Source organism: Falco rusticolus, chromosome 2 (genome assembly GCF_015220075.1).
Source record: "Falco rusticolus isolate bFalRus1 chromosome 2, bFalRus1.pri, whole genome shotgun sequence".
NCBI lineage: Eukaryota > Metazoa > Chordata > Aves > Falconiformes > Falconidae > Falco > Falco rusticolus.
Genome location: NC_051188.1, coordinates 70,276,845 through 70,301,228, shown reverse-complemented (window position 1 = coordinate 70,301,228; position 24,384 = coordinate 70,276,845). Strand labels below are relative to the sequence as shown.

The window sequence follows — 24,384 nt, the reverse complement described above, 5'->3', positions numbered from 1 at the left end:
GCCTGCCTGCCAAACCCCTTTGTCAGTGCATCCATTTGAGGATGTTCCACTCATTATCACTGGTTTCTGTGTTTACAGAAGCTTCTAAGTCCTCAATTATTTTTTTTTTATACACACTAAATATATCATCCCACCTGAAATGTATTGACAAACACCAAAACATTTAAAATAATAAATTAAAGACTTTCAAGAACTTCCTAAAAACTAACACTACCATTAAAGCTCAATAAAATAAAGATGCTCTTAAACTTTAATAACCTATATTATATCTTTAGAATCAGAACAAAGATTATTTCCAGCCATACACTCTGTGTGTGCGTGTACATATATGGTTCTTCAGCTCAAATTGCCCAAGAAAGGCTGAATGTATTGCATTGTGCTGAAGGAGAGTTTCTACACTGAACAACCGTTATGAACAAACAACTTATATATGTCAAGTTACTGCTGTACTGATCTAAACCCCAAACAATTTTGCAATTCCCTAGGTTTTTAGTGGTTTTTACTGCAAAAGCAAATGATGGGAAAGTTCCACTTCACTGCTAGTTACGGAAAGCTGTTAAAAAGTCTTTTCTTCCTTTGTAACACATTTGACCTTACATCTCTCTACCCACAGAAGGACTTGCATCCCATAGGATGGAAAATTAACCACATTTCGGACACATACATAACCAACTGCTATAATTTTTTTTTTTTGGTAACTTTCTTGTACTCAGAAGAAAATTAAATTCCATTTAAGCTTTCACTGCTAGAGAACCTGTTTTAAAAGCTGTGTTTATTTTCCTTTAGAATGAAGTGGCAATAATAACAGGTAAGTCAATTTTTATGCAGGTATTTTTCAACACTGTCACAATAATTTCAAAACAAAGTAATGTGTATGTTTAGTTACCAGGAGCCCAACAACACATTTATTTTCTAGCCTAAATCGTCAAATACTTATTCCTTGCATGAGTGGGAATTCTATGTTGTAAGAAGATGCCATGGGAAATATATGTGAGGTTAACATCACATGTTCCCTGGGATTCCAGGGTCAACAATACGGAAAGCTAGATGGTTAGTCTCAAATACTGCACATCCAGCATCTATGCCAATATCAGAACACAAAGCAGTAAATGTAATCTACAAGTTGGTTTGTCAAAGTATTAAGACTTCAGTTTAAAGCTAAAATTCCAGTCAGCAAGTTCCTAGCTAATAAAATCACTTTATTAATAATCAATGTCACATTAGGATCACTCCCCAATAACTTGCTAAAAGAAGAACCCAACTATGGGGCAACTAAAGAGTTAAAAGCAGGGCTAGGGAGGGAAGGAAAAAAAAACCCACAAACCCAAACAAAAATCAAATATCCCCCCAAAAAAACCTTCTGCTAATCCTTTTGAAAATATTCAAAGTAACACTACCAGGCAGTTACATACAAGAAAGGGTGAGCCTCATATTTTAAAAAAATAAAGCAAAATTAAATATATATATATACACACTGTTGAGGTTCAGGTGGGGTTTGCGTTTTGGTGGGTTTTTTTCCTTTCCATAGTGTAAAATATATCCTTGGGTTTTCCTGCAGGTTTGGTTTTTTTGGTTTTTTTTTTAGTAAAGGTCAGATTTGAAAGCAATATACACAGAAACAAACCTGAAGCCCTTTTTATAAATATCCATTCTAAATTCCTATTGCAGAAAAGCTCACAAGTGTAAACACAATCTAATTAAAACAGCCATAGATTATGTGCTTCCAAGGGATTCCTCAATGTCATTAGTGCACATGTTCTTTGAAAACAGTATCTAATTTTTGTCAATCACATCTACAGGGAGGAGTCTGAAACTTAAGACAGTCAAAAAAGAGGTGGTTGTGATGATGATGGACACCAGCATCACTTAAGCGCTGCAATGCAACATCCTTCTGGGATGTGTTTTTGTTTTGGGTTTGTTGTTTTTTTTAAACCATGGTCACGTTCAAAGTTTATTACTTCTGTTCAAGACTCACTACTCATCCACCAGTATTTCAGAGCTTCCTACATACAGAAACAAGCTCTTAACAATGAGCTGTTCGGAAACAACATTCCTCACTGACATCTCTGAAGAAAAAGAGTAACTAGTAAAGAAAAGAATTATCTTGAATCTGTTATTCATAGTGAGGAAAATGAATCTATATGCAGTACTGCCGTTGAAGTAGTAATAATGTATGCTTCATAAAGAAACGTTTAAATATAACTGTCAGTTTTAATAACTAAATGTGTGCTTAGAACAACAGTGTACATACCAAAATAGCAAAGCAGATTTCAATAATAATATAACATCCAAAAGGAACAGAAATTCTTTATTTCTTATCTTTAAAATGTCAGCTGTTTTCAGCATTTAAAAGAGAGTCCATCCATTCATTAAAAAAAATCAACAAACCAACAAAAAAACCAAGAAACTAAAACCAAACCACACCTTCAATATTGCTGCACGATTTGGTTTTAAAAGGGAAGCAGGAAAGTCAGTGGATCTACTTTCATTCCTAAGGATATGCTACTGAAAGAGAGCTATGTATCTCACTGCAAAAATAAAAATGAGGTCCTAGCTTAATATTAAGGGACCTCAGCGTTGTGGCTGGAAATCATTTGCTTAGAAAAAGAAAACAACTAAAAAGGTTCAGCACAAGAGCTGTTACTAAAATGAGCATTAGACAATTTCAGTTTACACATTGCTGTTCTCCAAGTGTGGTTTAGAACAAGCACCAACTATTTGACTGTTCAACATTCAGCAGGGATCTGCCAACCAGGTCTTGCACAAAATAGCCACAAATGTTACTTTCTGCTCAGCAAACCGAGCTCAGTTCTCACTTTGAACTAGTAAGACATCCTTGCCAGTGTTACCCCTGACAATATTCTCAGGTCTCAAATATGAAATACTTAAAGACTTAATGAAAGCTAATTACTGACTGCTATACTCAGCAGAAAATTTAAATTCACTTAGCAAAATGTCTGACATGGAAAAATAAACTATAGGAACAAGTTAGTGCTCTGTCACAGTGTAACAGACTTGCCATTCATTGAGTCAGAGTTGTGGTCACTATTTCCATTAAAAAACTTGTTTATCAGGAATTTATTATGGGAGTTATTAAGCAGCTACACCTCAAACCGACTTGGCAGACACTATTTTCTGTAAATTCAAAGAGCTTCTCTATTACTTAAACAAAAAACAAACAAAACAAAAAAAAAAAAGAAAAAACCTGTTGCATCCCTTTACAAAGACAAGATGGCTTTCAAAGGCATATTTTCTACTCTGAATTCCCACAAGCAGATATATCTCCCCACCAGGTAAGTCTTCCTAATGCTCCATCCATTTTCCCTTTTCTGTGTTTCAACCCACAAGTCACAGGTTTTTTTTGACTGCCTAGCAAGCATCCTTGAAACATCAGGAAACATCATTGCTCCACTTCACCTTCACCTACCAAAATCTGCTGCTGCTGCTGAACTTAAGACGACAAACAAAATTAAGTCCCCAACAATTTGAAATTACAGTATCTTTAGCCCTCATCAGCCACTGGCTTCAGAAAGGCAAAACATTGCATTTTTGAGGACACTGTGGCAACAAAAGCTAAAATGATAATAAACTGAGAAATGGCTTACAATGACAGCTCAAAGAATGTAAAGTCTGAACAGGTAGCATCATTCTAATTGGTGGACTTCCTTTGAGGAAGCAAGAGAATACAAGATGTTCCCTTTCTTATAAAACTAAAATGCATTTCTTCAATAAATAGAAACAACGAAAAAAAAATCATATTGCCCCCCACTGCTGGGATTGTTCTTGACACAGCAGGTAGATGGAACTACCTCCGGCCTAAGCTACTATTTTCCAGGGCATAATAACGCACACTATCTTCCCACCTTTTGCACAGATAATTACTAATTACTCATTCCCTCAATTCCCTCACTGCTAAGGTAATGCACATCAAAAAATATCTTCTTCAGACTGTGCATGCCGTTTTTAAAATAACACTGCTGACCTAGGACACTTGCTAGCAATGCTTCCCAAAATTGACATTGTGCATTTGGCTCATCCTAATCCACCCAAGATCAACATCTGATGCTTACAGTTACCCTATTCATTACATAGATGCATGTAATTCTTCTTAAAAAAAACTCAAAACACACACACAAAAGGGACATTTACTTCATAACTTTGAAAAGGAAAATTTGATCAAAAAGAAATTAATGAATTAATGAACATCTGAGTTGAATTCTGCCTTTAACCCAAGGAGCTATGGCAGTCATATTCTTCAACACACACATCTTGGAAAGCTAACCAGGAAAGTCTTTTAATGTACAGCAACCAACTGAAAGAGTAATTTCACATCTCAGAAGACAAACTTGAGTTTCATAGGTCAGACTAGTTTGAACAACATGGTAACAAGGAAACTATTGATCCTCCCTGTTGCACTAAGCCAAGGTGAAGATTTAGCCTTTGATTATGTACCAAGGCACAGAAGCTGACTAATTGGATTCAGGTGAGGACTGTAAAAAGGGCTGCTTTACAAGCAAAGCATCCAGTCAAACTGATCCAAAGAAACTCTGCTCTACCAGACTACAGGTACTGGCCTCAAAAGAACACATAAGGCATGTGAAGAATAGAGAAGAGGAATCCACTAACATAACGATATTTAAACAGACACTAAATAAACTGTTTTGTAAGTCTTGGACTACTATGTTGGCAAGACAGTAAAAACCAAAGCAGCAAATGAGTTTCAATAAAACTGAAGGATGACTACACTCTAAAGCGCAAACTCTATCATCCTTATTTAATCTGACTAGTAGCTGAAAGAAGTCACCTTTAGTCCTCTTAGCGAATCACAGAAATCTGTATTTCAAGGGCACTGCCTTCGCTCCCACCCCTTCTTTTTTTCTTTTGGTTAAATTTTAATTCTTTTTAAATAGGTCAACTTGGACTCTTAGCACAGTGACATTTTTCAAGCCCCGCATCTACACCTAAAAACCATTACCCTCCAGAGTTCCCAGCTTTCAGGTCTGGGGACTTCATGATATGCCCCAACAAGATTTCTGATCTGGACAAATCAAGGCTGCAGGGCACAACATACTGTATCACATACCATGCTGTACAATCGCTCTGTAATTAGAAACAACCCAACCAAATACAAACAGAATAAAATTTGCTTCTTCTAAATTCTCTTACGAACTGCCAGATAAGCACTGGGTTTGAATTGCATTTATCAAAAAGGCTCCAGATTAAATAAATTAAAAAAAAAAATTAAGAGAGCAAACCACACTGTACAGTAGCAAAAGAATTAAAGACACTAACAATCATAGTTTCAGTTTAACTCCAAAGACCTTATGTCATTTCCCTTTATGTTACAATGGCAGTGCCAAATTCAATCTTCAAGCATTCTTGATGAACAAGCAGCTTTAGATAAGAGACCAAAGGCAAATAATTACTAACCTTTCTACATTGACTGGCTTGTCGAATTTGAAAAGAATATAATCCCCAGCAACTGGTGTGACCGCCCAGAAGAAATCTTCCCCTACATAGGTTTTTTCTAGTGTATGTCCCTGGTAGACTTTTAAAGATGTTGAAACTTCTGCAGGTGGATTCACGTGGATTTTATGCAGTAAGGGTTTCAGAAAGTCTTTATCCTAATTGAAAGAAAGACAAACATCATGCTGGTCAGATAAACTTTTTTATTACATTCATTTCCTAAGTGGTTACACTTAAAACAAATACTTGCATAAAATGGAAAATAAATGGATTACGCATTTTGGGATGTATCAGATCTCGTACTGTTTAATAAGATGAATACACCATTAAAGTAAAAAAAATAGAAAAAATATCCCCTAGCAAAAATCCACAAAAATAAGTTGAGATTAGCACTTCTTACACTTGATAGTAACCAGTTTAAATCAGATTTCATTCCAACTGGAATAATATACAACATGCTTGAAAATGCCAGACAACAAGAAAATGCCTCTTTTCTCAAAGGCTACAAAGTTTTTCATTTAATCAGCCTGCTCTGGAAAGGAAGAAAAATTTTAGCTACTAACTGTGAGTTTCTGGATCTTCCCTGCTAGAGAGGAGTGGAGGCCAACATGCTGGAAAAGAGAAGGCCTGAAGCGTATCCGTAGGTTAGATTTTTGTCGATCACAATGTTTCTAAAATGAGGGGGGGAGGGAGTTAAAAAAAAAAAATCACATTAGTAAAACAAACACAAGGTTGCTGAGTTTTTACTGCAAGTACATGATGTTACATGAACCAAAAAGTCTCAACAAGAACCCAGCCCTATTTATCTAACTGTTCTTGTTTTCATTCCAGAAATCTACCAAGACCGCTGTGCAAATAAAATACTGTTCAAGGTTCCTGCACATAATCTGTTTATTCAGTCTTTCAGCAAGGGTGCTACTTGAGAAATGAAGGCCCAAAATCCAAAGTTTATTCCCCATTCTCTATGACTGCTCTCCAAGCAGTGGCCCTCTGCAGAGCCTCAATGGCAGTTACATGAATGAGTTTTATTTTAGGACTGTTACACAGAGAAACTAACTAGACTTTTGCTTTTCAGTCTACTGCATCCTACCCTGAGAACTGTCTCTCTAAATTCTTTTGAGATTAAAATCTTGGTAGAAATAAGGACTCTTTCAGGACATGCAGTAACCACAATACACAGTATGCTAGCCTCCAGCTCACCAAAACCAACTCATATACCACCATGAAAACATTTTAGAAGCTTTATAATAAAAACAAACTTACAGCATCTTTCTCAGGGTTGCACACTTTCACCCAGAGGATATGGTCCAGGAGCCAATCAATAGGTTTTTCCTTATAAAACATAAATATGAACTCTACAATAAGAGTGATATCTGGAGACTGGAACATTTTACCTGTGATGACATTAAGAATAACTGGAGTTATTTTAGATTGAAGATAACATTGTCTTTTGAAATCAGTGAGGCAATAAATGATAAGTTTGTGCCAAGAAGAGGAAATGTTAGCAATGAACAATTTGAAATCTCAATGTTATTAAAAGCTCCATACCTTTCAGCTATGCAAAGCTAAATAAAAGAACTATTCAAGCAAGAACTCATACCCTGGTGATATCAAAATAGTCAACATATATTATAACACAGTCTCCTTAAGAACAGAAATTGTCAGTCTGCAAAAACAGAAAAAGTTTGTGTCTATCATTCTCTATGCCATGTGTAAGCTCCAAGCATGAGACATGGAGCTGTTGCAAGTGTTACCTGTCCAGTCACACGATTTCAGCTTTTGCAGGTACAAAAAGCAGAGATGGAACACCTACCACTACCTCTAGATCCTTCTGTGTAGAAAATCAAAGGGAAAGAAGGAAGCTACTAGAACATCACCAGAGACAATGCAACTTAAAAAAAAGAGACATCACACAGCACCAGCCAGAGTTTTTTTTCTGAAATGCACAGGCCATCAGCAAACTCACACTGACCACACTCAAAGCAGTCAGCTGCCGAGTAGAAAGTCTTAAGTTCCTCCAAGAAACAAAAACTGCACAACTTCTTCACCAAGTGCTGCCATGACTCTGGGGCTTCCAAGACAGTATACTTCTTGGTCAAGTAGAGATGGGCTTCTGGGTGGCACTGTGCTACAGGATTCTTGGGAACCCTGCAAACTGTGCAGTTTAAAGAACGCCTTGACAAAAGATGGAAACTTACTGTTGATGAAGAAAATCTATTTACTATCAACAAGAGCAACTATTTATGTGGTTGTGGAATACACTTCACTGCCAGTACAGGTGTCTGAAGAGAAAGGTAGCCAGTACACTGGGATATGTTGTTAAACTCAATGCAGCACTTAAGAAAGGTGCCTTGCATGAAGACACTGCTACCAGAAGCAACACATAACTGGGAATGGGCAGTGCAAGCCTGAAGACAGACTGACAACAAGTGCTTGGTACCAGGGGCTGAGTGCCAACTAAAATCCCAAAGACAGTTCCAGATTTGAGGACAGATTCAGAAAACATCAGGTTCGCAGATTGAGTCTACCTCTACTTTGCTAGGCTACAATGGAAGAAGCAAGGGAGAAAGACATTACGTGACAATGAATCTCTGAAGAGAACATCAGCTGAACTGATTCAGTTTTGCAGATGGTGCTGAGATGTGAGCAGTGCTGACTTAAGACAGCCATGGGCTCTTGGGGGTACGTGTGCATTAATGGATCAGAGTCCAACAGAAGCTTTTCTCCAATGTAAGTGCTCTGTCTGTCTACATTTGGGACTTCTGTATGACCCACAAACATACAGCAATGAGGCATGTGAAATGTTTTTTCTTTCCACTTGTAATCTATGAGGCCTTCATACGCTTTTTAAATAGGAAGTTCCACAAGTGGTAGAGGTCCTAGTACTTTCTCCTCCTTTTAGGAAGAACAGCTGGAGAAGACATTAAGAACAGGTTGCCCCCTGAGGTGGCAAAAACACTTCCCACACTCATCAGAAAATGGGACTTGGTTCTGTCCTGGTTTCAGCTGGGATGGAGTTAATTTTCTTCCTAGTAGCTGGTATAATGCTGTGTTTTGGATTTAGGTTAAGAATAATGTTGATAACACACTGCTGTTTTTAGTTGTTGCTAGTAGTGTTTATACTAAGCCAAGGACTTTTCAGCTTCTCATGCCCTGCCAGAAAGTAGCCTGGAGGGCACAAGAAGATGGGAGGGGATGCAGCCAGAACAGCCAACTCAAACTGGCCAAAGGGATATTCCATACCATAGGAATATTCCATACCATAGGACATCAAGTTTAGTAAATAAACTGGGGGGAAAGCTGGCCGGCAACCGCTGCTTAGGAACTGGCTGGGCATTGGTTGGCACATGGTGGGCAGTTGCATTGTGCATCACTTGCTTTGTATATTCTGGTTATTTTATCATTAGAATTTTTTTCCTTTTCTGTCCCATTAAAATGTTGGGTTTTTTCCTCAGCCTGTGAGTTTTCTCACTTTTACTCTTCTGATTTTCTTCTCCAACCCACTGGGGAGGGGGGTGGGGAGTGAGCGAGAGGCTGAGTGGTGCTTAGTTGCTGCCTGAGGTTAAACCACAACAGGTTCTCATCTACAAAAGGACAAAATTCTTTGGAAAGGCCACTAAGGAGCTGTATAGGCTAGTTTGGATGACAAACAAGTGGGGAACAATGTTTTGTATGAAGCTTAAAAACCAGCAGCAGTGTAGCACTCCACTTGAGCATGTGGCTGAGTGAAAATGAAGAAATGCTGCAAGCAGTCTAGCTTATTTAGACATGAAGGAGGATGTTCGCATTTATATAAACAGAAGAAAGGATATACCTAAAGTATCACCCTGAACCAGTACTACACAAAAGGTAAAAAGTTACCTAGTCTTAAGTGATTAGGAACATGCATTTCCACCATGAATGTATATGTGGACTGTCAGTCAGAGCCAGACATTCAATTACTTTTGTTTCTTTTGAGGCTCACCAATGTCTGTAATTCATAGAAGATTATCACAAAGCAGCATTAACAAAACCCCAAGGAGCTGGGATTTCAAATCCCTGTTGTAACAAGGATGCAAAATTTCTCTACTGAAACAGGTGACTGAGCCTGGCTCATTATACAGTATCACAGAGTAGATACAGAATGCCAGGTTGATAGCTTACACATATCAGCAACAAGGATATTTTTAAGGGAAAGCATCAACCTTGCAAGGGTCGTGTTATGTGTTCTTTGACACTGCCAGGTATCAGACCCTTACATACAGAGATTCACTTTGAGAATGCCAGGATCTCGAATTGCAAGATCCTTTATTTTTCTCAAAACGAAGATGCATGCTTAGGGATCGATCACCTAAAGGACCTTGTCCTTTCCAGAGAATGGGTCTGATGTGATCTCATTGCCTTATGATTTGTATGAAATTGGATAAAAACATAGTCAATGAAATAATACTTATTTTGGAATTCTGAGTTGAGTTTGGAGGGGTCTTGGTGAGGCTACATCATGCTGCAGTGCAATAAATACAGAAGCATCTGACAAAAGTCCAAATTATTTCATCTGCTGGAATGATGTTACATTCATAAAGCAGACCATTCACACAGTGGCATGGGGCAGTAAATCTGGTAAGGCATTAACTGACCTGACATTGCTAAATCAAAGTTGTCCCTTACGGAAACCTTTCATTTGGCTGTTTATAAAGCAAACACATTAACATTACTTGTATGTGCTTGTTGCAATGGGGTCCTCAAACACCTATCTCCACTTGAAAATACTCTGTAACGAAAATTTGAAGCTCCCACTAAGCAAGGGACAACTCCTAAGCTTTCTTCTTTGAAGACATAAGAATTATGTTATGATTTTTTATTTGTATACTGTTACTATTTACACACTATATTGTCATATTGTTTAACATTATTTGTGGAAGTAAATATTTAAAAATAGGTAGGAAACAATCACATGATCTGTACAATGTTGTGTAAAATATTCATGCAGAGTAACAGCTCTTTCAGCTTGTCACACTTCCAGCTAAATGGGCTCCCAATTTTCTGGTGATTCATCTCTGCCTACCGTTTTCAATAGCATAGGGCAAGAGAAGAGAAAAATATGAGAAACCCTAATCAAATACAAACTGAAAAATGGAACTAATGATGTTTCTGGGATGTTTATGGGACTGAAACCATCATATCTAGATCACACCTGCTTCCATAGGAAGTGGACCTTTCCATTCATGTCTGTGATGCACAATACCATGCAACTCGGAAGACAAAAACATCCCCACATTATTCCTCCAGTCTCAACAGAAGCAGACTGACTGAAGAGACACAGCTCGTCCTCTTCCAGGAGATACACAGTCATGCTGCTCTGGAATCCTTTTGTTCTTCTACCCAAGGACAGAGCAACAGAACCACGTATTTTCCTTTGACTAGCTCATCTTCTGAAGAGCACAAGGATTAGTCTTCACTTGTCATCTATGGTGAAAAGACATTCACAGACCATATCACATAAACCCTGAATGTTAAGGTACAGGATCCCTACCTACAATTAAATAAGTAGAGAACAAGACTGAAGGTTAAGAGTAGGAATTCCCTAATTTAGGTTATCCTAATTTTACCTAAAATAGAAACAGGATATCAACAAACAAATTATTTCCTTTTTTATGGCAAACTTGTCTAGGCCTAGACTGGCATACAACTGTCAACCACCCCTGACTCCAGGAATAATCTGGTTAACATGGTGGCATCCTAGGACACACCAGGAAAACAAAACAAAACATCCCTGGTACATCCAACTGCAACTAGTCAGAATATGTTAGGTAAGCATCACCTGCACTAAGCTTCAGACCCAACTGGCCTCTCTACATTACACTGCCCAGCACTGTGGAAGGGTTCAACATCACAAGGAAATCCTTCTGACTTTAATTTGTAATGATCACTGGAGCAAAAGATGGAACAGGCAACACCCTGCTCCTAAGACAAGCTCTCATAACCCTTCAGTAACCAAGGACAGACATCCACACACTACTTGCTGAAACACTGTCACCACCTTCCACATCCAGCCTGGCAGAGCTCTGTCCCAGGTCCTTGCCCTTTGGTATAACACAGCATCCCTCATCTGTCGTTTCTGCCTCAGGACACCACCAGCACAGCACAGCAGTACTGCCATGGATCACTGTCCCCCTTTGCTACCCCACAACACCCTCCCTACACCAGCTCAAAACCCATCCTCTGCAGTGAGCCCCGGCTGAAACTGGTGTTCAGAACACTGGACCCCTGACTACTGGCAGCTACTCCTTGTGATGGGAAGCAGCCCAGTACAACTACTCCACAGGTCCGACACCCCAGCCCTTCTGAATCCAAGCCAGCCAAGCCCTTACCCAGCCCCTCCTGAGTAAGGGTAGCAGCAAAATCCTGGCTTCCCTAAAAGCCCAAGAACAAGCAGCAGCATTTGCCAAGGTCTTGCAGTCCTGTGGCCTCCCATGCTGCCATGGAGCCACTGAGAAGCCATCCAAATCCAGCCTACAAATTGCCTACTGCCCATCCTATTCACAGTCAAAATTATCAAGCCAGAGACCTAAGCAAAAGCTGCCATCAACACACACTGCTTCAAACCAAAGACAATGTGAAAGGATTGAAGCAGTGGCTCATTTTGCACTGTGTTCAGGCACTTGGTACAATGCATGAGAACAGACACAAATCCAGGAGACGGCTGACAAAATTTCAGAGCTTTCAGATTCTGGGTGCATACAGCCCTTGGAAAGAAACTTCAAAATCCCAAAGAATTAAGACTCAAAGGTAAAGTCTTGTTCCATAAATCCCTAGAGATTAAACGTGGAAGACTTTCTCCATATTATCTCTCTATATTGATAGAAGTGAGAGTCAGGACTGAAAACAAATGACTATATATATTGTGGAACATTTTCTGCTATTTATTGTGCCCTGCCAAGACTTCTATCTGATTTTCAGTCCATTTAAATGCTACACTTAGTGAACTGTTGTGATCCTCTTGGTATTTTGTTGGCAAGAACAAGACACACAAAATGAAAAACTTTGTTTTCTACAGTTCTCTGAACTGCAAATATCTAAATCATTCATTTTCATTCTCCCACATAAGCATCAATGTAACCAGTCCAACAGCAGTTTTATACCTGCAAGCACATATTCTAACTATAGTTGAAGTCTTTCAGTGCTTTCCTTGTTAATGACATGCAAATTACTGACGTTAAACCTCTTAGAAGTTACTTAAATCTCAAATATTTGACTTGATCTACTCTTCCCCAAACTTCAACTGTGTGGACAGCTTCAGCAAAACCGTAATCGGAACAACTTAAAATAATTAGAACAACAGGCCTTAAAACATCAGGGCACAGTATGATTCAGAGGAACTGTATAAGACAACCAAAAGGCTGATGTCAGGCCGCTCCACTCTAAGTTTGTAACAGCTGGCATTACAGCTACAGTGTAGAGTAATGCAGAACCCCTGGAAAACACTTCAGCTCACAGGCAATTGGAAGACAAATCAATATTTCTCATAAAAAGCTAGTAGGACTTTCCTATGTTGTGTCAGGGACTGCAGTGTAAACCAGAATCCAGAAAAGCAAAAGATGCAGCTCCTTCCACAAAGCTTCTTAGGGAAACAGCATACATCTCACCCATTATTTATTAGATACTTGACAGCATTTAAGACTATGCTTTCAGTATTAAAAAAAAACAAAGGAAGCAACTTCTGTTCTGTGGCAGAGGTGACATAATTCTATAATCCTGCTGTCAGCCTAAACAGCTACATTTGCCACTTCCTCAGGTAGTACTTGCATAAATTAGGTTTTCAGTTCAGAAACACACTATGACAAAAAACATTTTTACCTAGCGAACTTGCAAGCTGATCAAGGCTTCCAATATCTTACAGCAAATCAGCCACAACTCTCTTCTTTAGAGATTATTTCTAAATCGGTAGCATCTAGGCAATTTAGTGCTCCACTTTCTCTCTTAAGACATCTACACATAAAACTCATCCCCAGTTACAAACAACTACTTTTGCTCTTCTGCCTAGTTATCCACATTACCAAATTACCATAGTATCAGTCTGCATCAAGATCCATAAAGGGATAGCAGAGATGAGGCAAATCTACATTACTTGCATAAAATTTCTATGCAATATATGGTTATAGCACACCAATGTGTCTCAAAGCCAGAAGTTTCAGTCACTTTCATGAATACTAATTTTTCTCTCAAAACTTAAAAGCAGGATAAGTAGCTGAATTGGGAGGAAAAAACCTAATTTAATTTTCTAGGTAGAAAAGCAACATTAAGACGTACAGCCATAGCTAAATGCATCTGAAATTCTACTGATATCATCTAATTAAAAGGAGGCAAGCAAATACAAGGAATAAAGAACAGGGATGCAAGCAGCAGGAGATAACAACTAAATTTAACTACAACTATTTTCAGTGCCTACACTGAAAACAGTATACAAACAGTATAGAAAAACAACTTTAAAATATTTTTAAACAGTTAAGCATGTGATTAAGCCAAACCTCGGTATTAACAACTATCTACCTACCCCTTCTGCCTTAGACACTGCTCTCTATAGCAGCACCGAGAACAGAAAGTGGTGTGAAATACACAGTAAGTGATCCAAAATACACCTGCATGGGATAGACAGTGCATGTCCTAAACTTGTAAGTTGGTTTTACACTCATTTTGACATGTCAGTCTTACAAAACTGCATTTTTTAAGCAAGTACGCCCTGCTGCTAAATCAAGCAATTGTTGAATGAATGTAAATTACTTCTATAGCCCAGGAACTTCATACCAAATTTACATCTAAAGTGTAATCAGGACTGGAGCTAAAACTCAAATTATGGACTTAGTTGAGCTTAAACTGTTCAAAAGTAGAAACTAAGCCTAATCAGATGCTGGTATTCAACCAGTCTCTGCAGCCACAGAAACACAAGAGAGCTGCAAGAGGATCTAACAGAAAAGGCAAGTCCATTTAGGGCAAAAGCTCCAGTAAACTACATAAACACTCGTTTCTCCATGATAGGCAGCTCCATTTCCAGTTTCTCCCTTCTACCTCTTGAGGCCACAAAACCAGTCCTGTAAGTATTTCAGTAACAGCGCATCTCTGTTGGTAGCCCAAGGCAACCAGGCAGATCCATTATGTGGTGGCCCAGCTAGATACGGAGACCTCCCTCGGACGACTTCCTCACCTCCTCTCCATTGTTTCTGTAGGGTAGACTGAGAGGCAAATGTACCAAGTACCATTTTGTACCCTAACATAGCATGTTTAGGAGGTAACTACCGTTGTCTCTTCTACTCGGTCAATCTCTGAGACTCGAACTAATGCCTCAGCAGCACACCTGAGAGGCTGAGCTGGAAACAGGATAGTATTTGCCATTCACACAATGCCAACATTCTCTGTGCTACCATCATGGGTCATTGAGCTACAAATGAAGCCATTCTCCGGAAAGTAGATCCAAAGTAAAAACAAGAGAACAAGGATTTCCAAGAGAATGACATAACTCAGGACTGCACATAATCTGTTACATGTAGGATTTTGTTCCTGTTCTGAGCTCAGCTTACAATCTTTGCATTGGAATCATTTGTGTTGACTACACACAGTCTGACTTAGCTTTTGATTTTCTTCCTCGCATATCTCTGGCTTAGCACTTTTAAACAGATCATGACACATCACTGCATTATTGAAATAACCTTCTGATTTGTAAAATCCCTTCAAAATTTCTCTTTCATTGCTCTTCTGTTTAGTTCCTCTCAATAAAAACACATCAGTCTAAGAGCAAAGAATCATAAAGTAAATTCAACAGCACCCTGACAGTCAATCCACAACAGCCCAAGATGCTGCATTAGCTTCTCTCACTGTTGTTCACTGCAGACAGCAGAGATTCTAACTACACCTAAGAAGGATCAGACTGTCATAACTTCTTGACGGAGTAAAATGGTGGATACAGAACAGGTTTTGCAATGAAGAGAAACTTGTGTCTGCTGATTCTTGAAAGTTTTGGCACAAACACCAATAACGTTTTAGGTAGAGTTAGTTTTCATGCTTTTATCTTTTACTTCAGTCAGTTTTGTGGTTTAATGACATTTTTGTTTTAATGGCAGCTAAATTTAAAAAAAAGTCATTCCTTGCAGTTTGACTGTTAGTATTTTTATAAATTAATTAACTTTTGGTTATAAAAATGCCCTCTTTTCCAACAGTTTGAGTTTGCCTCAGTCATAAAAAAGTGTATGAAACAACAGGGGAAAAAAACCACCACTCCACAAGTTAAACCAGAGTTCCTAGAAAAGCTAATGAATTCCTACTTCTTGGTCTATTGCCAGTACAAAGAACATAGCTTTGAAGTCAGATCACTATTAATTCACAGCGTCTGGGATGAATGTGCTCTTTCGAACTACTAAAGTGAGCATTTTCTTACCAATGAAACCCAGCTGAGAAAATTCTAGAATCATCCAATCTTCAGAAGCGAGCTGAAGTGCAAAATTTTTTATTGTGCTGAAATAATTCTGCTTGACAACGATGTCATCTTCAAGCTAGAGGAAGGCAGCAGTGATATCAACATAAATAATAAAAAAAGCACCACCTTTTACAATAGGAAAAAGTACAACTAGGAAATACTGATTTGTAGTATCTTGCCATAGCCATGTATTTCTAACGCAAGCGCTGCTATAAAATCCAGACACTATAGCCAAGAATAACTATTGTAGGGGTCACAGTCTGTCTATTTGAGGAGAATTAACACAGAATCTTTCTGTAATAAGAATCTACAAATGTATCTCAGTTTATTACTTCATTGCTTTTCTAGCTTCTCTCTTCAGAGAGTAATCATCCATGAAATACTGTTAGACTAAATGACATCATCAGTAGAACAAGCAGAATATCTGTATTATTTGTATGCAAATGTGACTGTCTTCACTGACACACCTAACAGCATTAAAAGAGCTTCTTGTCTCAGAGGAGAAATTTAGAGACATGTTGTCTACAGAGGTGGAATTAATTTCACCTGGCTTTAGCTGTCCAACAGAAGAACAGGTGCATAGTCCAAACCAATCACCTAGTCCGGGCAGCAGAACCACCAAGACGGGGTGCTACAATCCCTTTAATTCATACCAAGTGCAGGCCGCTGTTCTAAGGATCCTGCTTCTCCTGTCCTTCCTCCCAGTGCATTCATGGACTCCCCCTTGTGCTGACACCAATATTTGTGCGGCTGCCTAGTTTCAAAAGGACTATCTCATGTCACTGGCTGTGCAGCTTCCAGGAGAATGGAGTCTCCAACAGATGTCAGAGAGCTGTCATAGTTTTGTTAAAACCCGAGTGGGGCTTTATACCCAAAGGACACAGTCCAAAAATCTAAATAAGGATCATAAGCGCAGTTACTCACTAAATCTGCAATACCTGTAGGTAAGGCTTCTACTTCAAAGCAGCAAGACACAACAGGAATAATTCTGAGCTAAATTAAAGAATTGTTTAACTCGGTTCTTAAAAACCTCTTTAAAAAAGAAAAGAGAACAAGGCTAGCAACACATTGAAAACATATCTATACACACAGTCGTATTAAAATGACACTGCACCTGCCTTCAAAAGAAAGTAAAAATGGATTTTAGTTCAATATTCAATCAAATCTATGCTGATGGTTTTTGCCTAGGTGACTCATTTGGGGGACAAGGAAAAAACAGTAGTTAAGCTGTCTGCATTCCTTCACGTTTTTCACTAAGCATCTTAAGATAAAATAAGTCACGTAGGACAAATTATTTTCTACTTCAGAGGCAGTGTCCTCCACAAATCACTTCCTCATATACTACAACCTCCATACTTAATGCTGCTCTTTAACTATGGAATCAAGTTATCTCTGTTCTGTGCAGGTCCTTCTGATGTGTACAACAGCCTAATTTCTAGAGACTCATTTGAAAACTTTCCTCAAAACAAAGAAGAGATATTTACCTGAATGTAATAAACCCCCTTTTTCTGGGCATACATCATAAGAAAACAATAATCCAAGTTCTGTTTTGTTCTCCATCTGAAATTAAATTAAAAGCTTAAGGATTATGAAAAAAAGTTATTTCAATGCAGCCTGGGAATGCAAAGTGAATCACACTACGAAGAATGATGCATATTAGTGAAATGTTAGGACAGCTGCTTTTGGCATTGCTCCCTCAAGATATCCTCTGTCTGAAAAAAAGGAACAAAGCCTTCACCTTATGCTTTAATACAGACATAAAACTGGTTTAACTTGAATCTGATTTTGTGAAAACTACCTGACATTCACTAAAAACACGTGCATTTTAAATGGTAATTCAGTAGGCATTACTGGGTTTTACACTGTATTTTAGGAAGAAAAAACAGTAAACAAAGAAAAAAAAGAGTATCAAGTCTCAGTTCTCCCAAAATTTAACATTAAATGAATTCAACCAAGCATAGCATTAGGCTCTGATAATGCACAGAACAGCACACAGATAGGAATGAGATGGATTCACAGAGCACTTTTAGCGTCTCCATACTTTCAAGAACTACAGTAAGAAAACATTTCAAGAATTCACATCCCACTTGCCATTTCATAAACAGAGTGTGGGTGTGGGAGAAGATGGGAAAAGATCTGAGGAAATAAACTAACCTCACTCTCTCTTTTGAGTCTCCAAAAGTCTCTTTCAAGTTTGTTAAGTCAGGATAGTAAGTTGCAGGAGGGGCTATTACTTCCACCAAGCCAGAATTGATCTCTGTAGAAAACCTGTCAATAGAAAAAGTCACACGAGACTCTGTAGACCTTCTGCTTGCTTTGTGTCCGTACTGTTAGTGTGTCTGGTTACAACAATGACTTATTCAAACAAGGCATGTAAAATAAAAGTAGTATAAAAAAAAGTATTGTTCTCCTTAGCATCTTTTTCAAAGCAGATAGAATTCTGATTGTTGGGCAAGAGGCTAACTAGAGTCTAAACACTTATTTTGGCTTTTTTTCAGAACCTAGTGATTTTTTTCTATAGTACTCCCATTTATTGTTTTACAATTTAACTGACTGAATCACTGCCCCTTAATCTGTCATCTATTACTTTTTTGTTTGAAAGTCCAAACTCTCAAGAAACAAAAATGCACAATCTCGTATTTCCAGAACACTTTTTTTAACTTATCACAACCTGATTTAGGGGAAAAAGAAAAAGCAAACCACCAATAAGTTAAGAAATCCCCCCTTAAAATTACAACTTACTCTTTTTCCAGGCTTGCAACAACAGTGTTAACATAATCAAGATCAGTCTGGAAAAAACAAGCACAAAAAACAAACAGAATACTTAACAGTTTGGATCTACATTTTAAAAGAACCCAGTAAAATAAACACTGGAGGTAGCTGTACTTAAAAATCAATTTCAGTGTATAAGACATTTGAGTAATATAGGAACATACCACAAATGTAACTATGTCTTAGGTCTAATGGGAGAAGAAACAAATTTTTTTTGTAAACAGAGGGGAATAATATCTGTCTCATATCTGCACTTTAACAGACAGCTCTAATCTAACTGTTGGATTTTCTTGCAACCTCTCATGCTCTTAATGACAAAATGATTACTGAGCATTCATGTAGGAAGAACTTATTGTTATAGTAATAATATAGATTAAAATACTAGCAAGGAAAGCTTCTGGAAAACAGTGTACTGAACACACACTCTTCTTTCAAAAATACATCTCCTAAACTCTGCATTTAAAACATGGATGCCCCAAACACAGGCAGCAATGAACATGCTGTTTTCCTGACTAGTACTGATTTTTTTGCATCAGAGACTAAACTTGAAGCACTATCAATCCTATCAATCACCTGGTTCTTAAAGATGCACAGATTCTAAAAATTACTTGTTGGTTAAAATACAAATCGTGACATTCTAGAAAAGTCTGTATCGTCTAACTTGTCAGAACTGGCAAATTATTCAACCTATTTACCTGGTTGTACACATACATTCCAGGAAAAGAGTTCCCGAACTCATAAATGTGACTGAAAACCCTAGTCTTTGTTATACTCACTAATCTAATAATTTGACACACTATTTATCAATTTTCAAAAGAAAATTTACAGTCCATAAATCAACCCAGATTCTGGTGGCTCATGAGTGTTCTGGAGGAACAGCTGCCTTTGAAATGCTGGAAAGAAAGGAACAGTTCATACTTTTCCTGATGCATTTGTAATGCAGGTTATCATTAAAGTATTATACACACAGAGAATAAATCCCTCCCAAGCATTTCTACAGAACCACTAATCTTGTTTGATAAAAGTGCTTACCCTTTGATTTTAAAACCCACCATTCATATTTTTAAAGATTTATTTGTATAAGATCCAGCATAATGCCATGATGCACACTTTTTCAAAAAGGACAACAGTGGGTTTCTTCCAAAAGCAGGTTCTGAATACTACAAGAACATGTCAGTAGAAATCATCTGTCACAAACGTTTCACACATGTTTTCTTCATAAGTGCTATGCCTAGTGCTGGACAGAAGTTCTAATAAGCAGATAAGGCATTCACAATTTAAAACTCATGCTACAGTGTGTTCCACACAAGGGAGACTCACAAGTCCATATGGACCTTGATAGATCACTAAGTCACAGTCCATGCAGACAAGGATTGTTCACACACATTCCTGCAACAGAGTTTAAGACATAACTTCTTCTGCTGTGTATAACAGTTGCAAATCAGTGACCTAGTGACTACCTAAAAATAATTCTAATATATCCATCTTCAAATGAAACATTTTTTCATTTCTTAAACCTTTTAAATATTAAAAATACAGAAATTGGTTTTTAGTCAGCATATGAAAGACAAACGTTTGAATTTCCAGTTGCCATGCCAAACTTCAGTTACCTAGTCTAGCATTAATAACTCAAATACTTGTTAAAGTCCATACTGTAACTGCATAGAAAAATGCAAGATTTTTATGTATAGATATATACACACAGACACAGCAGAAACACAGCTAGTTTCTATAAACTCTTCCAGAGATTTTAAAAAATACCAAACTTCATCCCAACTGGAAGCACATATCTGGCCACAAGCCTATGCCTCAGTGCAAGCCTCGTTAGAGTTAACATAGTTTTGACCTGTTTTGCAGATACACCATAAAGCTTTCCTAGCGCTTTTAAAACTTTCCTTATACATAACTTACCACAATCAGGAAAAAAAAAAAAGAAAATCTGGAATAAGAGGCTTTTTCCCTTCTTCCCCTTATTTGTGTCCATCACGCAAAGGGTCAGCAGCTTCCCTGTCAGAGCTGCAATCCCGATAGCTTTGTGTTTAAAGAGAGGTAGCCTGTAGCCTTTCAGCCTCATATTGCAATCTGTGCTGCTGTCAGACAAAGTGAAGGAGGTCTGGTCTAGCTGCGCTGAACACGAGACACAGCAAATACCATAGCTGGTTTAGTAGGTAACCTTCCTTCTGAATCAACAATCACTGCATCAGCATAGTGCAAAAGGAGATACCACTTTTAGAACAAAAAATACCCACTGAGATCAAAGGAGTTCATGCCATTGTTTGCATGATCAAATGTCTTAAAAACTTGATATCCTGCCATTATTTCTAAATAAGCAGTTGTACTTTTATCTACCACCAGCATCTGAGATTCAGAACCAGGATTTCAACACCAAACTCTTTGCTGCAGGATAGCAGGTTGACTGTCATCTTTCCGTATCAGAACTTCCAGAGGCAACCAACTCCTCTCATTACCGAGCCTAACACTAAGCAGGATCTTCGCCAAATCCCTTCAGCTGTGGACATGTCCCAGGAGGGTGGCACTTGTAAGTTATTTCAAAAAACCTCATGAAATAAATATGGGACTGTGCAATAAATTTGATCAAGCTGTGACTATACCCAAGGAAAAAGTAAAGCATGCAGAAGACTTTGTAGGGTAGCAATGGAAGGAAATCCAGACTAGCCAGGAAATTGCTCTAACCTAAGGATCTTCCAAGCAGTATTAATAACTGTTAATAAAAATTTAAAAAAAAAGTGATGGAAAAAAATATCTTTTATTGACCAAAATCTAGTTTCCATTTTTGAGGAAGAAAATTATTACTGCCTTGACAAAGTAAGACCTAACAACCACTTTATCAACCTGCAGAACATGAGATTACTGAAAAAAATTATGAACTCTATATAACATGAAGAAGCAATGTCCTTATCTTCTCCAGGAACCTTAAACAGGACAAGACAAATCCAGATGAATCGAAAGGAAGTCACCCATGAAAAACAAAGTGTAACTATTGTTTAGGCTTCCAGTAAAGATCATCCAGTAGATACTACATGGACTTTGGAGCAGCTATGATGAACTTAAATTCTGTTTCATGGTATCAGTGCTGCTTGCAACTATTGAAAGGAAATGTCACTGGTGATCCCAACTAAAGCAGCACAACCTGTAAGACTACAGCTATGAAAGTTTTTTTCTACCATATCAGAAAGCAATAACAAAACCAGAATTTTTCCTTCATAAAACTCTTAAGGTTGAAGATTAAATAATCCCTAGGATTTCTGGACCCGAGACAAAGCAGCAAAAAATGAACATTTTAAGAACTAGCCCTTTAAAGCAATTAAATGCAATATTGTGATAGGCCACAACCAAAGAGTTAACAGCACCAGTCACAAAGATGCATCTTATCAATGAATCACATGAAGCCTTACAAACAAGTTTGTCCTGTTAGGTGGATCTCTGGGAACTAATGAAATGCATAAGTAGGGGTGGTTATTTCAATATCAGCAGTTCAAACCTTTCCACCTGTTCCTTCCTCCTAAACACATGAAGTGACTGATCTCTTAAGAAAGCACGAACATCCTCCTTTTTTCATTCATACCATATCAGACCAAAGACTGATCCAGGTCAGCATCTTGCTTCCAGCAGTGGCAGCCATGAAAAGACACACAACAAAGAATAAGGACAGGACAACCATACATAATACTCCCTCCTGCTACCATCCTCACTCCAGCTACCTTCAATTCAGATTACTTCCTGAGACAGATGTGATATTGTGTACTTAATATTCCTCAGTAGACTCCTCTTCAAGGTAACTCACCAGTATCCCCCTGAGCCCATCCAGACTTTCAGCAAGAAGATCTTAGCTTGAGATCTATGGAGTTTCATAAGCCTGTGAACATGGCAACATTTAAGGTTTAACTCCTTGCATCAGCAATTTTGATGAGATGCACATACAGAGTGCTTTGATTAATCCTTCTCAAAGAAAACTCAGAGTCCATTGTGGAAGAAAATAAAGTTTCAGACTGTCAGCAAAGTAAGTTTTTAAATTTCTTCAAGTTTTGTAAGATGGTGCACTTCAATTCTCTAAAGTACCTTCTCTAGTTTAGGTGAGGCTGCATTTCATATTTGCAATTATTCTAAGTTTGTCTGAACAAACATTGTTATTCATAATACACACACAAAGAACCTGAGCAGCAATGAACTTCCCAATCTTTTTTATTGATTTTTATGAGTGAGCATGTGTAAAGTAGTAGAATATATTAGCTAGCAGACAAAATGAAGCTAAAAAGTTCTGATTAACAGCTAGCCAACTATCACACAAAACCAACTTTTCTAGTTTTAAGAATCAACCCTTTCATACTGTTAAATCCTACCTACTTCATAGCTCTGAGAATGACAGAGAGTGGGTGGACTGTTTCTCAAAATGTAAGGAAAACCTTGGCATTTTAGACCAAAGGTCTGTTTGCTGCCTTAGCCAGTAGGACAGACATAGAAAAAAAAAAAAAAAAGAAAAAAAAAGAAGATGCAATCACAGAGTATCTCAAGTTGGAAGGGATCCATAAGCACCATCAAGTCCAACTCCCTCCTCCTCGCTGGATGACCTAAAATTAAACCATATGACTAAGAGTATCATCCAGATACTCCCTGAACTCTGACAGGCTTGGTGCTGTCACCACTTCCTTGGGGAACCTGTTCCAGTGACTGATTGCTCTCTCAGTGAAGAACCTTTTCCTCATGTCCAGTCTGAATTGTCCCTGATGCAGCTTCATTCCATTTCTTTGTGTTCTGTCACTGGTCACCAGAGAGAGATCAGCATCTCCCCCTGCATTGCCTCCCTTAAGGAAGTCATAGTCTGTGATGAGGTCGCTCCTCAGTCTTCTCTCCAAGTTTAACTAACAAAGTGACCTCATCCACTCCTCGTAAATCCTGCCCTCAAGGCCTTTCACCATCTGATCACCTTTCTCTAGACACACTAATACTCTGATGTCCTTCTTACACTGAGGTACCCAAAACTGCACCCAGTACTCAAGGTAGGGTCGCACCAATGCAGTGGAGAGTACAATAAACAGGGTACATAGAGAATGAATCTTCCTTGCCTTCATGTACCTCCCAGTTCTTGGTAATCAACAGTTCATAATTCCTAGCCCTGACTGGTATCCATACCGTTACATTCAATAGCTCCTCCTGGATCTGGTCTTTGTGAATTTGCATGATTCATTTCAGAACTCATTGACTCGCTTGTATTTTACAACATCCAGTAGCAACAATGTCCACAATTTAGCTACATAAAAAAATACTGTCTTTGCTTCAGATTTTGCCTCTGAATTTCATTTAGCGGCACCTAGATTGCACCTGTATCGCCACCTCAAACTGAGAATCAGTTATAATCCATATATATAAAATCTAAACAAGCGCAACACTGGGTTCAATCGAGGTTGGAGTCAGACAGAGCAAGTGCACAAACACTCTGCATTAGACCATGCAAGACGTGGTCTTGTACTCTAACAGTACCAACAAGACATGGTACTGCTAAAAGAAACAAAAATAGCCTTGAACTTCAGACATCTTATTTCCATTATATTCCTATCCCCGCTTTTATTTCCTGTCTCACCCCTCCTGCAACAACTTACCTAGTGATACTGGATACATGACAAAAAAAGTTGTCCTCAGTTTGCCACTAAGCACTACTCTTACTCCAAATCCCATGACTT

At 38.2% G+C, this 24,384-nt stretch overlaps 1 protein-coding gene across 2 annotated transcripts in view; it reads right to left on the bottom strand.

Annotated features, from left to right (window-relative positions):
* Positions 1-24,384, bottom strand: part of MGAT4A (alpha-1,3-mannosyl-glycoprotein 4-beta-N-acetylglucosaminyltransferase A) — an 83,106-nt gene that overhangs the window by 14,536 nt on the left and 44,186 nt on the right. For both annotated transcript variants that reach the window (XM_037376042.1, XM_037376043.1), the window contains exons 6-12: positions 18,656-18,702; positions 18,068-18,181; positions 17,398-17,473; positions 15,875-15,989; positions 6,730-6,860; positions 6,030-6,137; positions 5,431-5,624 (exon numbers count right to left, since the gene is read on the bottom strand). In XM_037376042.1, coding sequence (XP_037231939.1) covers positions 5,431-5,624; positions 6,030-6,137; positions 6,730-6,860; positions 15,875-15,989; positions 17,398-17,473; positions 18,068-18,181; positions 18,656-18,702 — 785 coding nt within the window. The remainder of the gene's footprint in view (positions 1-5,430; positions 5,625-6,029; positions 6,138-6,729; positions 6,861-15,874; positions 15,990-17,397; positions 17,474-18,067; positions 18,182-18,655; positions 18,703-24,384) is intronic.